This window comes from Acomys russatus, chromosome 4 (genome assembly GCF_903995435.1).
Source record: "Acomys russatus chromosome 4, mAcoRus1.1, whole genome shotgun sequence".
NCBI lineage: Eukaryota > Metazoa > Chordata > Mammalia > Rodentia > Muridae > Acomys > Acomys russatus.
The window spans coordinates 16,267,708-16,285,513 of NC_067140.1; the positions used below are offsets into that span (position 1 = coordinate 16,267,708).

The 17,806-nt window shown below is 46.8% G+C and overlaps 1 protein-coding gene across 2 annotated transcripts in view; it reads left to right on the forward strand.

Moving 5' to 3' along the window:
• The first annotated feature begins 306 nt into the window (after positions 1–306).
• Arfgef2 (ADP ribosylation factor guanine nucleotide exchange factor 2) overlaps positions 307–17,806 on the forward strand; it is an 86,179-nt gene continuing 68,679 nt past the window's right edge. The window contains exons 1-3 of one of the 2 annotated variants that reach the window (XM_051143819.1): positions 307–547; positions 13,872–13,902; positions 14,466–14,589. In XM_051143819.1, coding sequence (XP_050999776.1) covers positions 427–547; positions 13,872–13,902; positions 14,466–14,589 — 276 coding nt within the window. In that variant the 5' untranslated portion in view covers positions 307–426. The remainder of the gene's footprint in view (positions 548–13,871; positions 13,903–14,465; positions 14,590–17,806) is intronic. The other variant, XM_051143818.1, reaches the window with a different exon arrangement.

Sequence of the window (17,806 nt, forward strand, 5' to 3'; positions counted from 1 at the left end):
CACCATCTTCCTATTCTCAATCTCCTGGCTTCTCCTTTTTCTTCATTGCCCCCCCCCCCCTTCTTTCGGCCTCTTCTCTCACACCTTTTCCTCCCTTTGCCTTCACTTCTGGTTTAGGCCCCGCCCCAACAGTGCAGACCACGCCCCCAGCGCTCCACCCCCGGTAGTGGCCCCGCCTCCAGGCTGGCCCTCACCCTTGGGGTCACAGGGTTGACAGACGCAGAGCAGACGTAGCGACACCACCAGTCACGTGGTCACGTGACGCGCTCCAACATGGCGGCGCCGTGGGGCCAGGGCGTCTCTTCCTGACAGGGCGGCGGGCACGGACGCGGCCGGTGCCGGCCGGGACGCCGGGCCCTCAGCCTCGCACTCCTGCTCGCTCGCGCCGCCGGCTCGCGGGGCTGCTCGCCCCCGCCTGCCGGGGCCATGCAGGAAAGCCAGACCAAGAGCATGTTCGTGTCCCGGGCCCTGGAGAAGATCCTAGCCGACAAGGAGGTGAAGCGGCCCCAGCACTCCCAGCTGCGTAGGGCCTGCCAGGTGGCGCTCGGTGAGTGAGCCGCCCCGGCCTGGCCCGCGCCGGCTTCCCCACGCCGGCCGTTACCCTCCCGGCCTTGCTGGCCTCGGCTTCCCCCAACCCGAATCCCACCCTCTCGGCCTCTTCCGCCCTCTGCCCCCGGGGGAGCTGGTGTTGGGGCGGCGGAGACTGGCCCAAGGTCACCTAGCAAGTTGGTGACAGCCAGGGCTGGTTCTCCAGCTTCCCTGCCTAGGGCCCTCGCCACGACTTGTTGTCCGGTTTCCTGGTTCCTCCCCTCACCGTCTCCAAGTCCTCCGAAGCCGTACCCCTTGCTCTTAAGTTTTTCTTTTATCTGGACTGTGCTCGGGTTGGGGTTCTCCCACGTCAGCGATCAGAGCAGGTGAGAGAGCTGCCCAGTTGGTGTTGAGGAACCCCGGTGGTTTGTTTTGGAAATGTCTCATAGGAGAGAGAACATTCGGGCACCGAGAGCGCTTCATCTCGAAGGATATATAGCGTGATCTCTGTTTCAGGCATTGGACAGTGTGGAAGACACTCATTTTAGGGCGGGTCCCTAAAATAAAGGTTCTGCAGAGCAAAGATACTTGTCTGATTTATTCAGTGCGGTATCCTGTGCACCTATGACAGTGCTTGGCACATAGTAGTTGCTTAGTAAATATTTACTGGTTGAACAGACCCATGGATTCTGGAAAGGGAGAAGTCTCTAGCTCCTCCATAGGCAAAAAGCTTGGTAGTCGACACTAACATCAGTCTCCTGTCTTTTAGTTACTTATCAAGTACCTGTGTACCAGGCGTGAGGGAGAATATGGCCGTGACGGAGAAATGGGGTCCTGGTTTGCCCTGTGGCTCTTATTATATTCTGGTAGAGCTGTGAGAATAAAGGAGCAAGAAGTGATACAGAGGACCTGAGGTCTGCTTTAGGGCAGATGGTCAGGAAAGCAGTCCTTCCTAAAAATGTGACGTTTGAGCTCAGTCCGGAAAGCCAGGAAGTGTCCCCCATGTGGAGTTCCAATAGGAAGAAAAGTTGTGGTCGGGGAGCACCAGGACATTTGACCAGAGCTGTCTCCCTTGTTTTCCTAACAAACTGAGTGACTAGAAAGGCCGCTTTTCTGTCGCCCTCCCCTTTCTCTGTTTGGTGCCAGGAGAGAGGTGATCTTTGCACTTCCCCTTTGAATAAGGTCCAGGCCCTCAGTGCAAAGAAGCATTTGAGAGTCTCTTCGGGTCAGAAACTATTGTTGGTAGCCAGGTGCTTGCTGCCTGTGTATTCCAGAAGCAGCTGACCTTGTGAAATTCAGGGATTTACTGAGTCCTAAATCTTAAAGCTTTGAACCCAGCTTGGTGTGGTGGCAGAGGCAGGCGGATTGCTGTGAGATTGAGGCCAGTCTGGTCTATAAATGAGTCCAGGCCAGCCAGGGCTTTCAGGGCTTTGTTAAACAGAGAAACCCTGTCTCAAAAAGCATATATATATATTAAATTAAAACTTAAAGTTTTATGGAGGGCTTTGATCTGAGGCTCATGCCTTAAGTAACAGCTGCTTTTGTGATGCTTACCCTACATTCCTGAAAAAACAAAACCCAATCCTTAGCCTTAGCTTTCAAAACAGAAAGCTTTAGGTTCAAAGCTTTTTTTGTTTTTGTTTTTGTTTTTCGAGACAGGGTTTCTCTGTGTAATAGTCTTGGCTGTCCTAGACTTTGTATTTGCCTCCAAGTGCTGGGATTAATTAAAGGCGTGTGCCACCACACTCGGCTTTAGATAATCTTGGATTACATTTTTTTGTTTGAAGGTTCAGATTTTTCCAACTCAGGTTGTTGAAATGCACATGTGAATTATTTTACACACCTGTCCTCATGTGTGAGGATGCATATGTACTGCATTACACATGTGTGTAAGAAATGACCTTGGCCAGGAAGTAACTTCACTATAGGTTATGTCAAGTTGGAGCAATGGCTTGTTATCAGTGATTAGGGAACTCACACGCAGGGAGTTAAAGGAGCCATCATTTAAGAGAGTAGCTGTGTGCAGAGTTAAGTCAAAGACTTGCTTTTATTTCTTAATAGTAAAAACAATGCAGGATACCTGTTGTTCCTTCACTGTGTATCTCAAGGCCTTGTCTTGGGTCTAAGTAATCCACTTAAGAAATGTGTGGGACTGGGAAGATAGCTCAGTGGATAAGATGCTTGCAGCCTAAGCGTAAGGACCAGAGTTCAGCTCCCCAGAACCCATGTGTCTATAGAAGCCAAGCAGGTGTGGCTGCCTGTAGCACAGGCACTTGGGAGGAAGAAAAAGAAATGGGGAGTTCTTGGGCAAGCTGGTCAGCCAGCTAGCTAAGTTGGCAAGCTCCAGAAGAAAGGCATCCAACATCAACTTTGGGCCTCTATGCACATGTGCATGCATGCATACACACATATATACATATATGAGTGCACCTTCCCACACATGACCACATATAACCACAAAAAAGAGGAAGAAATAAGGAAAATGGCTGAAGTGACGGAGTGGATAAGAAGTATAATATGTTAAAAAATATAACACATTTTAAATATTTAATAAATAATAATTATTATTATTAGTTAATTAATTAATTTATTTTTTGAGATAGAGTTTCTCTGTGTAGCCTTGACTGTCTTGAAACTCTAGGCTAGACTGACCTCAAACTCAGAGCTCTGCCTCCTCTGCCTTCCATGTGCTGGGATTAAAGGTGTGCACCGCCACCACCCAGTTATTTATTTTTTTAAAGCAGAGAGTTTTTGTTTCTCTTGCTTTTCTTTTTTCTTTTTTTCTTTTTTGATTATTTTTATTCTGTGTGCATTGGTGTTTTGCTTGCATGTATGTCGGTGTGACAGTGTTGGATCCCTTAGAACTGGAGTTAAAGAGCAGATAGTTGTGAGCTGCCATGTGGGTGCCGGGAATTGAGCCTTGGTCCTCTGGGTTAAGAGCAGTTAAGCCAGTGCTCTTAATTGCTGAGCTATCTCCAACCACAAGAAGTATAATGTGTTTAAAGATAATGTATAGATTGTCGTTAATTTTGATAAGAGCTCTGACTACTGAAAGCTGAAGTGCTTGCATGATAAAGAGTTCTTACTGGAAACTGTCTCTGTGACAGGTTTCAGCCAGTTTTAGCATGTCAGAGTTTCAGGCCTGTATCCCTTGTCTTGAGAAGCTCTGAGCCTTCTGGGATTCAAGAGTTCCTGGGTTCAAATCACCTGCCTTTACTTGCCATGTTTCTACTTAACCATACACTTTTGTCAGGGTTACCATTAAGATAAAGTTAGTTGACAGGTACAAACATTTGGAGACTCATGGACGCTCAGCAGATGCTTGCTGCCATGCTAATTAGCACAGAATCTGTAAGCACTCTGATTTGGTATTTTTAACCTTGGTTAGGTCTTTTAGGGGTCACTTGCTGATCTGCTTGGCCTGTAGATACAATAAATAAGAATGTAATTATGGGACTGGAGAACTGGCTTAACAGTTAGGAGTGTTAGGAGTGCTGACTGCCCTTGTAGAAGACCTGGATTGTTTTGCAGGACCTATGAGGTAGCTCACCACAGTCTATAACTCCAGTGCCAGGGGACTCTTAACACCCTCTTCTGGCCTCTGTGAACACCAGGAACACACAAAGTATACGTGCATACATATAGACAAACACTCATATAAATAAAGTAAAAATAAATCTTTTTCTAAGAAAAGAAGGATGTAAATATGTGACAGAAAGGCTGTCCTTGTTACAGTGAAGACAAGGATGATCTTGTAAAAGCAGGGATGATCAGGGTGGAACAGGATTGGAGTGACCTTAATGAGTCACCTCTGTAAATATCAAATGCATAGCTAAATGACTGTCCTGATGGAGGGGTGTGTGTGTTCTTCTATCGGGAGAAATCAAGAGCCATGAGTGTTCACCCCAAGGACATTGCTGCTCTTGTCCCTTTCATGAAGCCTGGACATGTGGAGCCTTTCAGCCTCTGTCGCGGAGTCTAATTCCATTCCTAAAACCTTTCTTTTATAATTGTCATACTTAAGGCCCATCTTCCTCCATGTCTCTTTGTATTCTGCTCTTTAATTGTATAGAGTTTGGAAGCTTAACAAAAAAAAAAAAAAAAAAAAAAAAAAAAAAAGAAAAAAAAAGAAAGAAAGAAAAAAAAAGAAAGAAAGAAAGAAAAAGTCTTAAGTGTTTTTAAATTAAATATGGAAAAATTTGTCTACAGTTTAACTGAATCAACCTAATGATCCTCTTGTGTGTGTGGGGTGTGTGTGTGTGTGTGTGTGTGTGAGCGAGAGAGAATATCTAATAATATACACAAAGTGGCCTGTGATTGTTAGCTGTCATGCTCAGGTATCAGGAAGCTGTAAGAACAAGCATGTATCTGTTTGCCATGTGAAGCTGACCCTGTAGTTATATGCCATATAGCATCTGTATAATATCTACTGTATACTAAGTTTCTGGATCCCAGGCACCGAGCCACTGTGAGCTTTAGTTTAGGCCTTACTATTATTATCGTCTTCATTAAGGCCCAAGAGTTAAGCAAGCTGGCCAGGGGTCAGTAATGATGGAGCCAGCATCTCTTTGGAGTCTCCAAGTAAGGACTCCATGAAGTCTCTGAAAGTAAACCCTTGCATTCTGGGGAACTTTTGGGGAAGAGACTGGTTTTGTAGTTGAATTCTGAGTTACGCTTGAAAGCTTCTGGTCAAAAAGATCTTTTTCTGTAGCATTTTACTCTGCCCTGGTTGTCTGGAGGTGGTTTCATATGAGTGCTGCTGAGCTAGCTTTTTCTGAATCAGCAGTACTGAGTTCTGTTCTACAGATTCTGGAGTACCCATGCAGTGGGAGACAAAGAAGAGTAGTTTGTCCACAGCTACACGGTGGGTGGGTAAACGAGGCTGCACCTCCCATTTATCTAACCAGTGGAGGATGAAGTCTAGTCTCAGGCCTGCTGCTCTCTCTGCTTGATATCAGAGTTTAAAGACTCATATGTGGCCATAATTGAGCTGTTTGGATGGCACACTGCAGGTAAAAGCCAGACTGGTGTGGGAGGAGGTGTGGGTGGGACGTGGGGACATAGTGGGCACAGGCAGGCCATTCTCACAGTTGTACTGTGAAGAGGATGAAGGAGAGGTGGCTCATGGTGGTGTTTGTTGGTTTGTTGGTTGAGCTTGTTTAAATGTCACTCAGAAGAGAGGCAGTTAAAAGATATATTTATATGCCCTGGTTGTGTGTGAATAGTCAGCATTTAGGCTTAGAGACGTCACTCAGTGCAGCGTGTTTGCCTAGCATGTCTTATCCACAGCACAGACTCCCTCAAAAGAAAATCCTCTTGTCACTGTTAGGAAGAACCTTATGTGTGAAATCTGAAAAATATTAAAATGTTACCATTTGCCTAATGTGGCCCATATGTATCTGTAACCCTAGTGTTCTGGAGACTGAAGCAGGACTGTCTTAGTTAGGGTTTTATTGCTGTGATGAAACACCATGACCACAAAGCAAGTTGGGGAAGTTATTCAGCTTACACTTTCACATTGCTGTTCACCAGCAAAGGAAGTCAGGGCAGGTACCTGGAGGCAGGAGCTAGTGCAGAGACCATGGAGGGGTGCTGCTTACTGGCTTGCTCCCCTCTGGTTGCTCAGCCTGCTTTCTTACAGAACTCAGGACACCAGTTCAGGGATGGCACCACCCACCATGAGCTGGGCCCTCCCCCATTGATCACTACTTGAGAAAACGCATTACAGCTGGATCTCATGGAGGCATTTCCTCAACTGAGCCTCCTTCTTCTCTGATGACTCCAGTTTGTGTCAAGTTAACACACAAAACCAGCCAGTACAAGAAGGATCATGAATTGGAAGCCATGCTCTGCTATTTATTGAGCTCTTGTCTCAGAAATGACACATGATCAGGCATTAGTGTGTACAGCTTTAATCCCAACACTCAAGAGCCAGAGACCAGGTGTTGCTGTAGTTTGAGGCCAGCTTGACTTGCAGAGTGAGTTCTGAACCAGCCAAGGTTCTGCAGCAAAATTTCTTATCTCAAAAAGCCAAAAATAAATAGAATAGTTAACTGAAATACTGTCCAGAATAAAGCCTTTAAAACAAAACAAAACGCCGGGCAGTGGTGGCGCACACCTTTAATTCCATCCAGCACTTGGGAGGCAGAGGCAGGTGGATGGATCTCTGTGAGGCCAGCCTGGTCTACAAAGCAAGTTCCAGGACAGCCAGGGCTACACACAGAGAAACCTGTCTCAAAAAACCAAACCAAACCAACCAACCAACCAAGCCAAACTATAATAACAACAAAAAAACAAGCTGGGCAGTGGTGGAACATGTCCTTAATCCCAGCATTGTGGAGGCAGAGGCAGGCAGATCTCTGTGAGTTCCAGGCTTGTCTGGTCTACAGGATGAGTTCTGAGACAGACCTTAGCCACACAGAGAAACCCTGTCTCAAAACAAAACAAACAAACCAAAACTAACTAAACAATTAAAATACCAAGAGAGAGGGGACTGGATTGATGGCTCAGCGGTTAAGACCACTAGCTGCTCTTCCAGAGGACCTGGGTTTGACCCCAACACCTATGTGATGACTCACAGCCATTTGTAATTCCAGGCCCAGGGGATCTGACATGCTCTTCTGGCCTCTCATGATGCACAGACATGCAGGCAAAACACACATACACATAAAACAATAACATAAAAGTTAAAAACACAATTTTTTGATTTTTGAGCAGAGTTTCTTGTGTAGCCCTGGCTTTCCTGGAAGTTGCTCTGTAGAGCAGGCTGGCCTTGAGCTCAGTGAAAATCTGCCTGCCTCTGCCTCCTGAGTTAAAAATAGCCTGATTCTATCTTTTTTTTTTTTTTAAAGATTTATTTATTTATTATATATACAATGTTATGCCTACATGTATGCCTGTACACCAGAAGAGAGCACCAGATCCCATGTGGTTGCTGGGAATTGAACTCAGGACGACCTCTGGAAGAGCAGACAGTGCTCTTAACCGTTGAGCCATCTCTCCAGCCCCTGATTCTATCTTTAGTGTATGTGTGTACATGCATGTGTGAACATGGCCATGAAAGTTAGAAGAGGGCACCAGATGCCCTGGAAGAAGTGTGATGCGTGGCCTGTCATGGGTGCTGGGAACCAAACGCAGGTCCTCTGCAGGAGCAGTGTGTGCTCTTACCTGCTAAGCCAAATCTCTGCAGATTGCTCTTTGTTGAAAAGTGCTGTAGTGTTTCCAGGAGGCAGCTCACCTTTTAGCAACAGCTGCTAAAACATTGTGTCGTGTTGATAACTGAAGTGTATGTCAGGATTGGTGGGACAGTTTGACCCTTTGCTTAAAATCCTGTGGCCTGGTTACTAATCTAGCTCTTGGTGCCTTGTTTCTGAGAAGATGAGAATACCTACTGTTTCTGAGGCTTGTGTGGCTGAGGAGGAAGACCTGGGTGCTTACCTTTCTCTGCCACATGAGTTGGTCTGTGGAGCTGCATCCATGATTCTGGCTGAGCAAGTGTCTGGCTGCACAAATGAATCCAGACTTATGCTCAGTACTTGTAAGTCTCGAGAGACTCTGATAGCACTGCCAGGGCCAATAGCAAGCCTGTTCTTTACAGAGAAGAGCAGGCCTGTGAAAACAGGCTTCATCACAGAACACGGAGTCTTCATATGAATAGCTCAGAGTCGGCTTCCGTATTGCTGCTCTCTGCAGTCACCAGGGACCTGCCAGGACACTGCTTGACTTTCTCTCCTGTGAGGTGATCTTAGGTTTTACGTTTGCTGATTCATTCTTGGACTCTTCCTGCCAGGCTAGTTTTGGTTAGCTTGGCATTTTACTAGGTTTTGTTTCTCTCTGTTGTCCAGACCAGTTTGACCCTCACTCAGAGGATGTACTTGGATGTCACAGCTGGGGTCATGATGCCAGAGGAGCAAAACAAATAAGGACTGTGCTCTGATGCAGCCGCAGTCACACCCTCTGGCCATGCCAGCAAGAAGCCTGTCCCTGTTAGAACCTGGGCACTGACTTGGATGACGTCCCTAAGGATGGCTGAGATATGAATGATGAATGCAGACACAGACGTTGGGGTGGGAGGTAGCTCAGCAGAGGGACCAGCCCAAGCAAAGGCTTTGTGACAGAGCAACACGTGGCTGAGGCCTAGTGTGCTTGGGAGTGAGGTAGGGGAGGAAGCAGCGGGTGTCATTGAAGAGTCTGAAACAGGAAAAAGGTGCTGGCACAGTCAGGCTTGTGTTCTGAAAAGGTCCCTTGGGCCGCTGTGTACACATCTGATAGGGAGACTAAGAGGGATTGCCTGGGATCAAGTAAGAGGCAGTTAGTGTCCTGCTGGTGACAGGGGTGGGTGACTTGGAGTGATGGCAACACAAATAGAACTAAGTGAGTGGATTGTTGGCCTGGTGAAAAGTAGAACTAAGGGAAGCTGGGTTAAGAGCATGGGAACTGGAGTTGTGCCACCACCTCCAGATTCTTGACTCTGGCCTGAGCTGTCAGATGGGAAGAGCAAAGCCCATATGGGGAGGGGGAGGGAGAAGGCGCAGCTGAGCTGGAACTCAGATCTGCCTTTCGATGTTGGTTAGTCAGTGTTTCATCGCTGTGCCAAGTGTCATAGAGGAATAACTTAATGGAGGAAACGTTTGGATCATGGTTCCAGAGGCCTCAGTCATTGGTGGCTAGCTTCATTGTTTTGGCACTGAGATGAAACAGAGCATCAGGGTAGAAGTATATGGTGGATCAGAGCTGTCCTCCTCACAGGGAGGTACAGGGGCAGGGAGAGAGAGAGAGAGAGAGAGAGAGAGAGAGAGAGAGAGAGGAGAGAGAGAGAGAGAGGAGAGAGGGAGAGAGGAGGAGGAGAGAGAGAGAGACAGACAGACAGAGAGAGACAGAGACAGAGAGAGAGAGACAGAGACAGAGAGAGACAGAGACAGAGAGAGAGAGACAGAGACAGAGAGAGACAGAGACTGAGAACACACCAGGAACAAGCCATCCTTCAAAGGCACATCCCTAAGTGGTCTACTCCCTCCAGCCAGGCTCACCTTTGATAGCTCACTCAGTATGAACTCACCTGTGGATTAACCTCTTGATGCAGTTATCACCCTTATGAGCTAACCACCCCTCAACAATTGGCTGCACCATCTAGGGGCCACATCTTTAAAATGTGGGTCTTTGGAGGACATTCCATACACAAACCATATTAAGCACCATCCAATTAGACACAAGAAATAGGAAGCAACAGCAGAGATAAGCCCGAGAGCCCTGAGAGGCCTGGTCTAGAGACTTGACTGTCTGGGTGGGAGCGTGGTGCTGGGACCCCAGTCTCTTCCTGCCAGGGCAGAGGAGTGGAGTGTGCAGAGGGAGCTAGAGCAGAGACAGTTGAGAATCACAGGGCAGATGCAGAGACAGTTTCTGGGAGCATGAGGTTTGTACATGGGGTGCTGAGGGTGGCATGTCAGATGGAGACTGGAAGCAGGCCTATTAGGTTCAGAATCCTCTTAAGGTTAGAGACACGTGGTCAGTGAGGGCCTCCTGAGCTGTTTGGGTGAAGTCCAGCCTGGCGTGGGCAAAAGGGAGAGTAGGAGGTGATGAGACAGACAGTGCAGGCAGTGTTTGGTGTGTTGTCAGGAGGGTATGTATGGCCCGGGGAAGAGTGTCTTTTTTCTTGGTTTGAGGCAGGGTCTTGCCTGTAGTGGTTGGCCTGGTACTTGCAGCAGCTGTTTCAGCTTCCTGACAGTTGGGGTTACAGGTGTGTCACCATGCATACTTTTAGTTTTCTTCCTTTAAGGTAGAAGACACTTGAAACTTTCTAAATGTCATTGAAAAGGGATCTACTTGAGGGAGAGGTTAATTAATACAGGACGGTTTAGGCAGGAGTTGAGCACACTGAGCTTCAGTCTGCTGGTACATTCTAGTGGACATCATAGGCAGGCCTGTTGTAGAGTTTCTACTCTGCTGGGGAAGCAGGTGTAAGAGGCTGGTACATGGTGTGTCAAGAGTGATCACTCAGTACCACGACGAAAGATGAGAAGAATAAACCAGAGTGGGATGTAAAAGGTGTTAGGGATGCAGAGCATGGCTGGACCAGGTGGCAGTTGTTAATGATGCTGAAAGGCCTCTCAGGGGGGTGACCTGTGAGCCTGGGATTGAAGGCAGAGCCTTGGGATATGGTAGAAAGTGGAGGGCAGCATCCAGAGTTTTGGATAGGGAGACCAGAGTGGTGACTGGAGTCAGATCATAGAGACTCGGCAGCCATGCGGATGCTGAACTCACTTGGTGATGTGGGAGAGTTGAGCAAGTGAAGGCCATTGACTCCATAGTATGAGCCACTCCCAACATTGCCTGTCTCCTTGCTGCCACAGAGCAGCCTGTGGAAGGGAGGAGTTTGATGGATAGTACACTGTGGAAGTAGCTTGAGGGCCTGGTCACATGTTCACAGTCAGGAAGCAGAGAGCAGTGGATGCTGGTGCTCAGCTTTTTCCCTCTGCTTTTCCATCCAGGACTCTGGCTACAGAATGGTACTGCCCACAGTTAACGTGGCTCCTTCTATCCCAGCTAGCCTAACCTAGGCAGTCTGACAGGCATGCCCAGAGGCTTGTCCACTAGGTGATTCTAGACCCTGTCACATTGACAGTATTAGCTGTTACAGCTATTAGATGCTTCCTCTGCTTGCTGTATGGAGAAGAGCTGTGAGGTGGGAGAGATGGAGGGGGAAAGCCAGAAGCAGAACAGTAAGACTGGTAAGTATAGCAGTGAGGGTAGTCTGGTGATGAGAAGTGGTCAGAGTTGCCACTTCTGAGAACATCAAGTCCCCAAGCAACCAGGTAGGGATAGGAGGGCATGGTGTGTGTCTGTGCGGGGGGAGGGGTATCCCATACACACAACAAGGGGTCAGAGGGTGGGCACAGGCAGGTCCCTCTGTAGGCTTGCTAACAGGAAGTTGAGGGAGTCTTTGGTGGCTTTGGGGTGGAGAAGCAGGTGGTCTCTAGAGGTGCCAGTGCCAGCCACTGAAGGATACTGCGCTCCTGTCCCTAAGATCTCATCTCCCTGATGCCTTTCTTGGCATTTCCTGCCTGGCCGACATAAGCCTTCAAGTGTGTAGCCCTGCACTGGGTCTCGCTGTTTTGGGTGCCTTGCATGGCCAGTGAATGGCCATACTGGTGACATTTGTAGATCACTGGCTTGGCAACAGTGATATTCAAAAACAGATGGTTGGAGACTCAAGAACCACTCGCTTCTAGCCTGGGCTTGGCTGTGTCAGATGGTTCTGACTGAGCCCAGGAGTGCTGCTCATGACCAGAAGGAACTATATGTTTTAGCCGACAGCAGAGTGTATCTGGTGTGTCACATGAGCTTGTAATCTAAGCAAAGCTGTTGTGTTATGTAGGTTGATGGAAGCTACATCTTGTAGGCCAGCCTTGTAGTCTTCTGTTGGAGGTGGGGCCCTCACTCTTAGACTATTCATGCCCTCTGAGGACAGGGTCCTTGTTGTACAGTTCTTGTCACAAGCGTCACAGGTTTTGTGGCTTGCTATTAGTCATCTGGGCAGTTCTCTCCTGTTTTCTTAGGCATGCAGTAAGAGTGTGCAGGCCAGCCAGAAGGTTAGACATTACCACCTCTAGCCAGGCCTGTTCCTTGATTTTCCAACCAAATGGAACTAACAACTTCCTGAACTGTGTCTTGGTGCTGTTAGGATGGCTAGTGCCCTCATCTAACTGCTGGCTCTCAAGAGAGGTGTAGAAAAGCTTTGGTGTGTGTCCTTCTCCCCTTTACCACCCCCCACCTTCTTCCCTTCCTGCCTCCTTCCCTCACTTGCTTTGATATTACTTGGACCTGGCGGCCTACCGTATGATCGCGAAGTAGATTGGGGGGGGGGGCGTCAGGAGTATTTGGCTAGGGTACTCTCTTGTTTTGGTGGTACCAACTTCAGAAATGTTTAGATCATAGAAAATGTGGAAAGAAAAAAAAGAGGGGCTGGAAAGATGGTTCAGCAGCTTAGAGTTCTAGATGCTCTTCTAGAGGACCTGGGTTTGATTCCCAGCAACCACATGGTGGCTCACAGCAGTCTGTGACTCTAGTTGCAGGGGAGCTGGTGCCCTCTTCTGGCCTCTTTGGATATCAAGTATGCATGTGCATAGACATACAAGCAGGCAAAACACCCGTACACACAAAAGAAAAAGAAAAACATGAAAGAAAGAAAGAAAGAAAAAAGAAAGAAAAAAAGAAAGAAATAGAATAGGGGCCAGTATGATGACTCAGAAGGTGTAGATGCTTGCTGCCAAGGCTGGTGACCTGAGTTCAATCCCAGGGACCCACAAGGTGGAAGTAGTGCACAGACACCTGACAATTGTTCTCTGATCATCAATGCACGCTGCTGCCCTTCCCCCAGTAACTATCTGAATAATGTAATTTATAAGAAACATCACCACTCCACTATCTAGTTGGCTTCTAATATTTCCCTTATTTATCTTAGTATTTTCTTACTGGGTTTCCAGGTTCCTGTGTATGGTTTTGCATAGTTAGATGTTGTGTGTTAACCATTTTAACACATACCTGCTATGCAGAAAAGGTAGAACATAGACGCCAGAGCCAAGATCTGGGGCAAGTCCTGGCTCCCTTATTTCTTAGTGTAATGTGGGTAAGTTCCCTATTCTCAGGGTGCCCGAGTTTCCTCATTGAAATATCCATTCTCGGTGCTAGAGGTATGGCTCAGTGGTTAAGAGCATTGTCTGCTTTTCCAGAGGTCCAAGTTCAATTCCCAGCAACCACAGGGTGGCTCAGAATGCACATAGCGCTCTCATATACAATAAACAAGCAAGCAAAGAAACAAATAAATAAATCTTAAAAAAAAGAAATATATCATTGGAGGGAGTTTGCTCAGGAAACATTTGGTATTCAAGACTGGCAACACTGAACGAGCTGAAGCAGGAGGACCATGAATTCCCAGTTAGCCTAGGCTACATAGAGAGACCTCATCACAAGCCACAGCACAATACTGCAGGGGTGGAAAGTGCTGCGGTCACCTAGAGGGTAGAGGCTGCGCAGGAGGGCTCCAGAGTGTCTGTAGTGCCAAGGATGTGAACCTCCTCTAAACAAGAGAGAGAAAACAGTAGTACCCACCCACAGGGTCCTGTGGTGTTAAGTGACCTCAGTGTGAACTCACACTCATGCCTAGCATAGTGACTCCCAGAGGCATCATCGCTGCTGTGATAAGTTGTGGCTTCATGTTGTATCAAAGTTTGAGTGTTCCACAATTTCATAAATATTCTTTTCAATGGTTTCCAGATATGTTGTAGCAAACCTTTCTCATCTACAAGTGTTCTGTGCTCCTAATGTGCTTTTTCTTCCTCCACCAGATGAAATTAAAGCAGAAATTGAAAAACAGAGGTAAGCAGCAGTGATTCCTCCTTTTGGGGGTACAGCAGGTGGTGGCCGTGGGAACCCCTTTCCATACATGTTTACTTTTAAATTTAAAGGGGTAGTACACCCCTAGCTTCTGGGCGGGCAGGTGACTGGCTCAGTGCTGTGTGCCTGGAGGGATGGTTAAGGAAGGCCAAGTGAGGCCTTTATACTTTCTCTTGAGGAGGAGGCAGAAGCCTTGTCACTGTGGAAGGGGCAGCTTGCTATGGCAGTGCCTGCTTCTTATGCTTCTTATCTTGATGGGGCCAGCCAGTCATAGTTGAGAGACGTGGGTGGCTGGAGCAGATCCAGACCAGGCTGCCAGTGAGTCTAGTCACAGGTCTGGACTCTTGTTTTCTGCATATGACATTCTAGTGGTTTCTTTCTCAAATTACATGTACTTGGCTTGTAACCATATCACCCCAAGATAGAGCTCCCAGCACTTTTAACTAAGCACTTACAAGCAAAATGGGAAAATAGAGTAAGGTAGGGAGAAGTGACCTTTTTTCTTTTTTCATTCTTCCTCTTGGCCCTTTTCTGCTTTTCCCTAGGCTTGGCGCTGCGGCTCCACCAAAGGCCAATTTCATTGAAGCTGACAAGTATTTCCTTCCGTTCGAGCTGGCCTGCCAATCCAAGTCCCCTCGGGTGGTCAGCACCTCCCTGGACTGCTTGCAGGTACCATGTTTAAACTTGGTGTGAGAGGTCCTTCAGAGCCACAGCCAATCCTTTACCCACAGCCATGCTGCTCTGGCACCCAGAATGGCCCTGGAGGTGGTGCATAAGAGCAGTTTGAATCTTCCTCTGTGAAGATCTCATGGTGGGAAGATGGTCTGGTTTCCTCAGCGGTACATTGCTTGTAGGTCGATTGTGTTTGATATACACAGGCACATGACATGCTCCCAGCCTTATTGTTGATGGCATTAATGTGTACTCTCAGGTGTAAAAACAGGTGCAGCCACACCTGATTATTTGTGGAAGTTCTGATCTATAGGCGCTATGAACTAGCCAGCCCCAAGAAGTGCAGGCTTGGATTCCCTAGTTCTTCAGTTAGAGTCAGCTGATTAGTGTATAACTTCATTCTCTGTGTGTTTCTTCTTAAAGACATCTCTTAAAATGCATCATTGGCTCATTGAGTTCACAGACTGCACCATTAATAAAATGCTTGAACCAAGTTTATCTAACCTGCGGTCTTTTGTAAGGCAGTTCCAGCCTTCTTGCTTCTTAACTCCAGGAAGCACTTCTCATACAGCAGGAGGGTGTTCTAGAGAGCATAAAGGACACTAAGTGTGGTGGCACATGCCTGTCATCCCAGCACTGTGGGAGGCAGAGGCAGATGGATCTTCTGAGTTTGAGGCCAGCCTGGTCTACAAAGCAAGTCCAGGACAGCCAAGGCTACACAGAGAAACCTGTCTCAAAAAACCGGGTTGGGGGGGCATAAAGGACAAAACTGTGAAATATGGAGAAAAATCTGAAAGAAAGCAATGTCACCTTGTTCCACCATCACTGTGATTTGGGGATTTTACAGTTCTGCACATTTCTACAAGTAACCACAGAAGTTCCACACTTCTGATTTGAGGCTTTCAAATACACATAAGTGAGTGGGTAGGTGGGTGAGTGTGTGAGTGAGCACATTTGAAACCAACAGTCTGCATGTGATGAAGACTGACCACAGTGAGAGCGTCACTGATGTCCTCATAGATGATCTCTAACTGCTGAGGACTCAGGAATTTAGTGGGGAGCCTGTCTGATCAGACAGCTTAGGCTCCTTAGTTCCCAAGCCATATTTGCTTTTGCTCTAGGTAGCTCCAAGTTTCTGATCACCTCTTAACCTTAGTGGGCAATCCCATTAGTGGAAGAAGTTTAAAATATATATCTGACCTGCACACCAGAAGAGGACACCAGATCTCACTATAGTATAGATATAGATATAGCCATTATGTGGTTGCTAGAAATTGAACTCAGGACCTTTGGAAGAGCAGCCAGTGCTCTTAACTTCTGAGCCATAAAATATATTTTTAAATTAATTTATTTGTACTTTATATACATTGGTGTTTTGCCTGCATGTGTGTCTGTGTGAGGGTGTTGGATCCTCTGGAACTGAAGTTACAGACAGTTGTGAGCTGCCATGTGGGTACTGGGAATCGGACCTGCATCCTTAGAAAGAGCAGCCAGTGTTCTTAACCGCTGAGTGATCTCTCCAGCCCAGGAAGAAGTTTTTAAAATATTTAAGTTTATCTGAAATTCCTGGAACAGGGAGCTGTGAACAGATGATTCTGTTAGAATTGCTTGGAGAGTTGAGTTCTGTAAAAAGGTTCATGAGGCCTTATGCAGATAAACAGTTCTTGAAAAGGAATGCTGTCATTGATTGGCTCTGTGTGCCTAGGCACAGAACTGCAAAGTGGCAGGGCACATCACATTTTTGGCATCCTCAGTATAATATTTACTCGGTTAATCTCTTTTCTTTAATATGCACATGCTTCAGAATTATGACAGTTTTTTTTCTCCACAGAAGCAGTTCTTCCAAATGAAAAATTGTTTCTCTTCATTGCAGTTAATTCTGTATATGTTGTCCTATGTGAAGCATCTAATGAGCCAAGAATTCTTAACTGCAGGCTCAGTCCTACTTCTGTTCTAAAATATTTGATGCTGTGAATGTTTGCTGAGGACGTTTGACACAAGCTTAATTTTAGTTGCCCCCCCGCCATGAGGTTTACTTAGGAAACTGGTCCCCATGGCTGACACATTAACGTCCAAGGAATGAATGTTCACACCCTTCACTGGGCTGTCAGCCCTGGCCAGGTGCTTCCTGGCCCATCACCTTGTTTAAGCTTTGTAAGATCCCTCTGAGGTGTTATTTTCATTCTTGTTTTTGCTTTGTTTTCCTTGTTTTTTCAAGACAGAGTTTCTCTGTGTGGCCTTGGTTGTTCTGGAACTCACTCTATAGACCAGGCTAGCCTCAAACTCACAGAGACCCACCTACCTCTGCCTCCTAAGTGTTTTTTCATTCTTGTTTTAGAGTCAAAGAATCTGAGGCCTAGATAATAAAGTGGCCAGCTCAGCTAAGGCCACCTGTCCAATAAGTAGTAGGCTTGTTTGGGTATGTAGCATGTCCTAACCCCACACTTAGGGTCTGGTCTGTTGTCTGCTTTTGTAAATAATTTTATTGGACCACAGTGGTCTCAACTTGGGCTGTAACAACTGAGTCTCATAGAACACCAGGCCCTCTTTCATACCTCTGAAGGGTAGGCAGACCAAGATCAAGTCCCTGGCTATTTGGTGAGGACTCTGGTTCAGCTTATAGACTGCCATATTCTTACTGTGTGTTAGAGTACAAGCTAACTGGTCTTTTCTTAATAAAGCACAGAGGCCATTGTGAGGGCCCAGCCCTTGTGGCCTTAAGTCTAAGGACCTAATTTCCAGTTAAAGCAACAGAGAGATGTATGTTTCTCCGCTTACCTGAGGCTGTCTTCCCATCACTGTAGCTTCAGTGAATAGTTCCAGTGGAGACCACCTGACCCATATGTTCAGTGCCTGCTCCTTTATGGGAAAGATGGCTGACCTTGCTTTTAATTGTCACCCTGTGACCTGGCGTTTTCAGTGACTGCATTAGTGTCTTCACTCTGCTTGCAGGATTTTAAACACCTTAGCATTGTTTCACTTCTGCCCACTGGGAGTCCTTAGGCTTAAGGTGTGTGGTTCTCATTTTGGATGGAATTCTCTGGAATTTAATAGGTACACTAGGGTCTCTTTGTTTAGTATACAAGGTGTAAAGTGATACCTTTTTTTTTTTTTAGATTCATTTATTATTATTATACAGTGCTCTGCCTGTGTGTGCACCTGCAGGGCAGAAGGGGGCATCGTATCACATTGTAGATGGTTGTGAGGCACCATG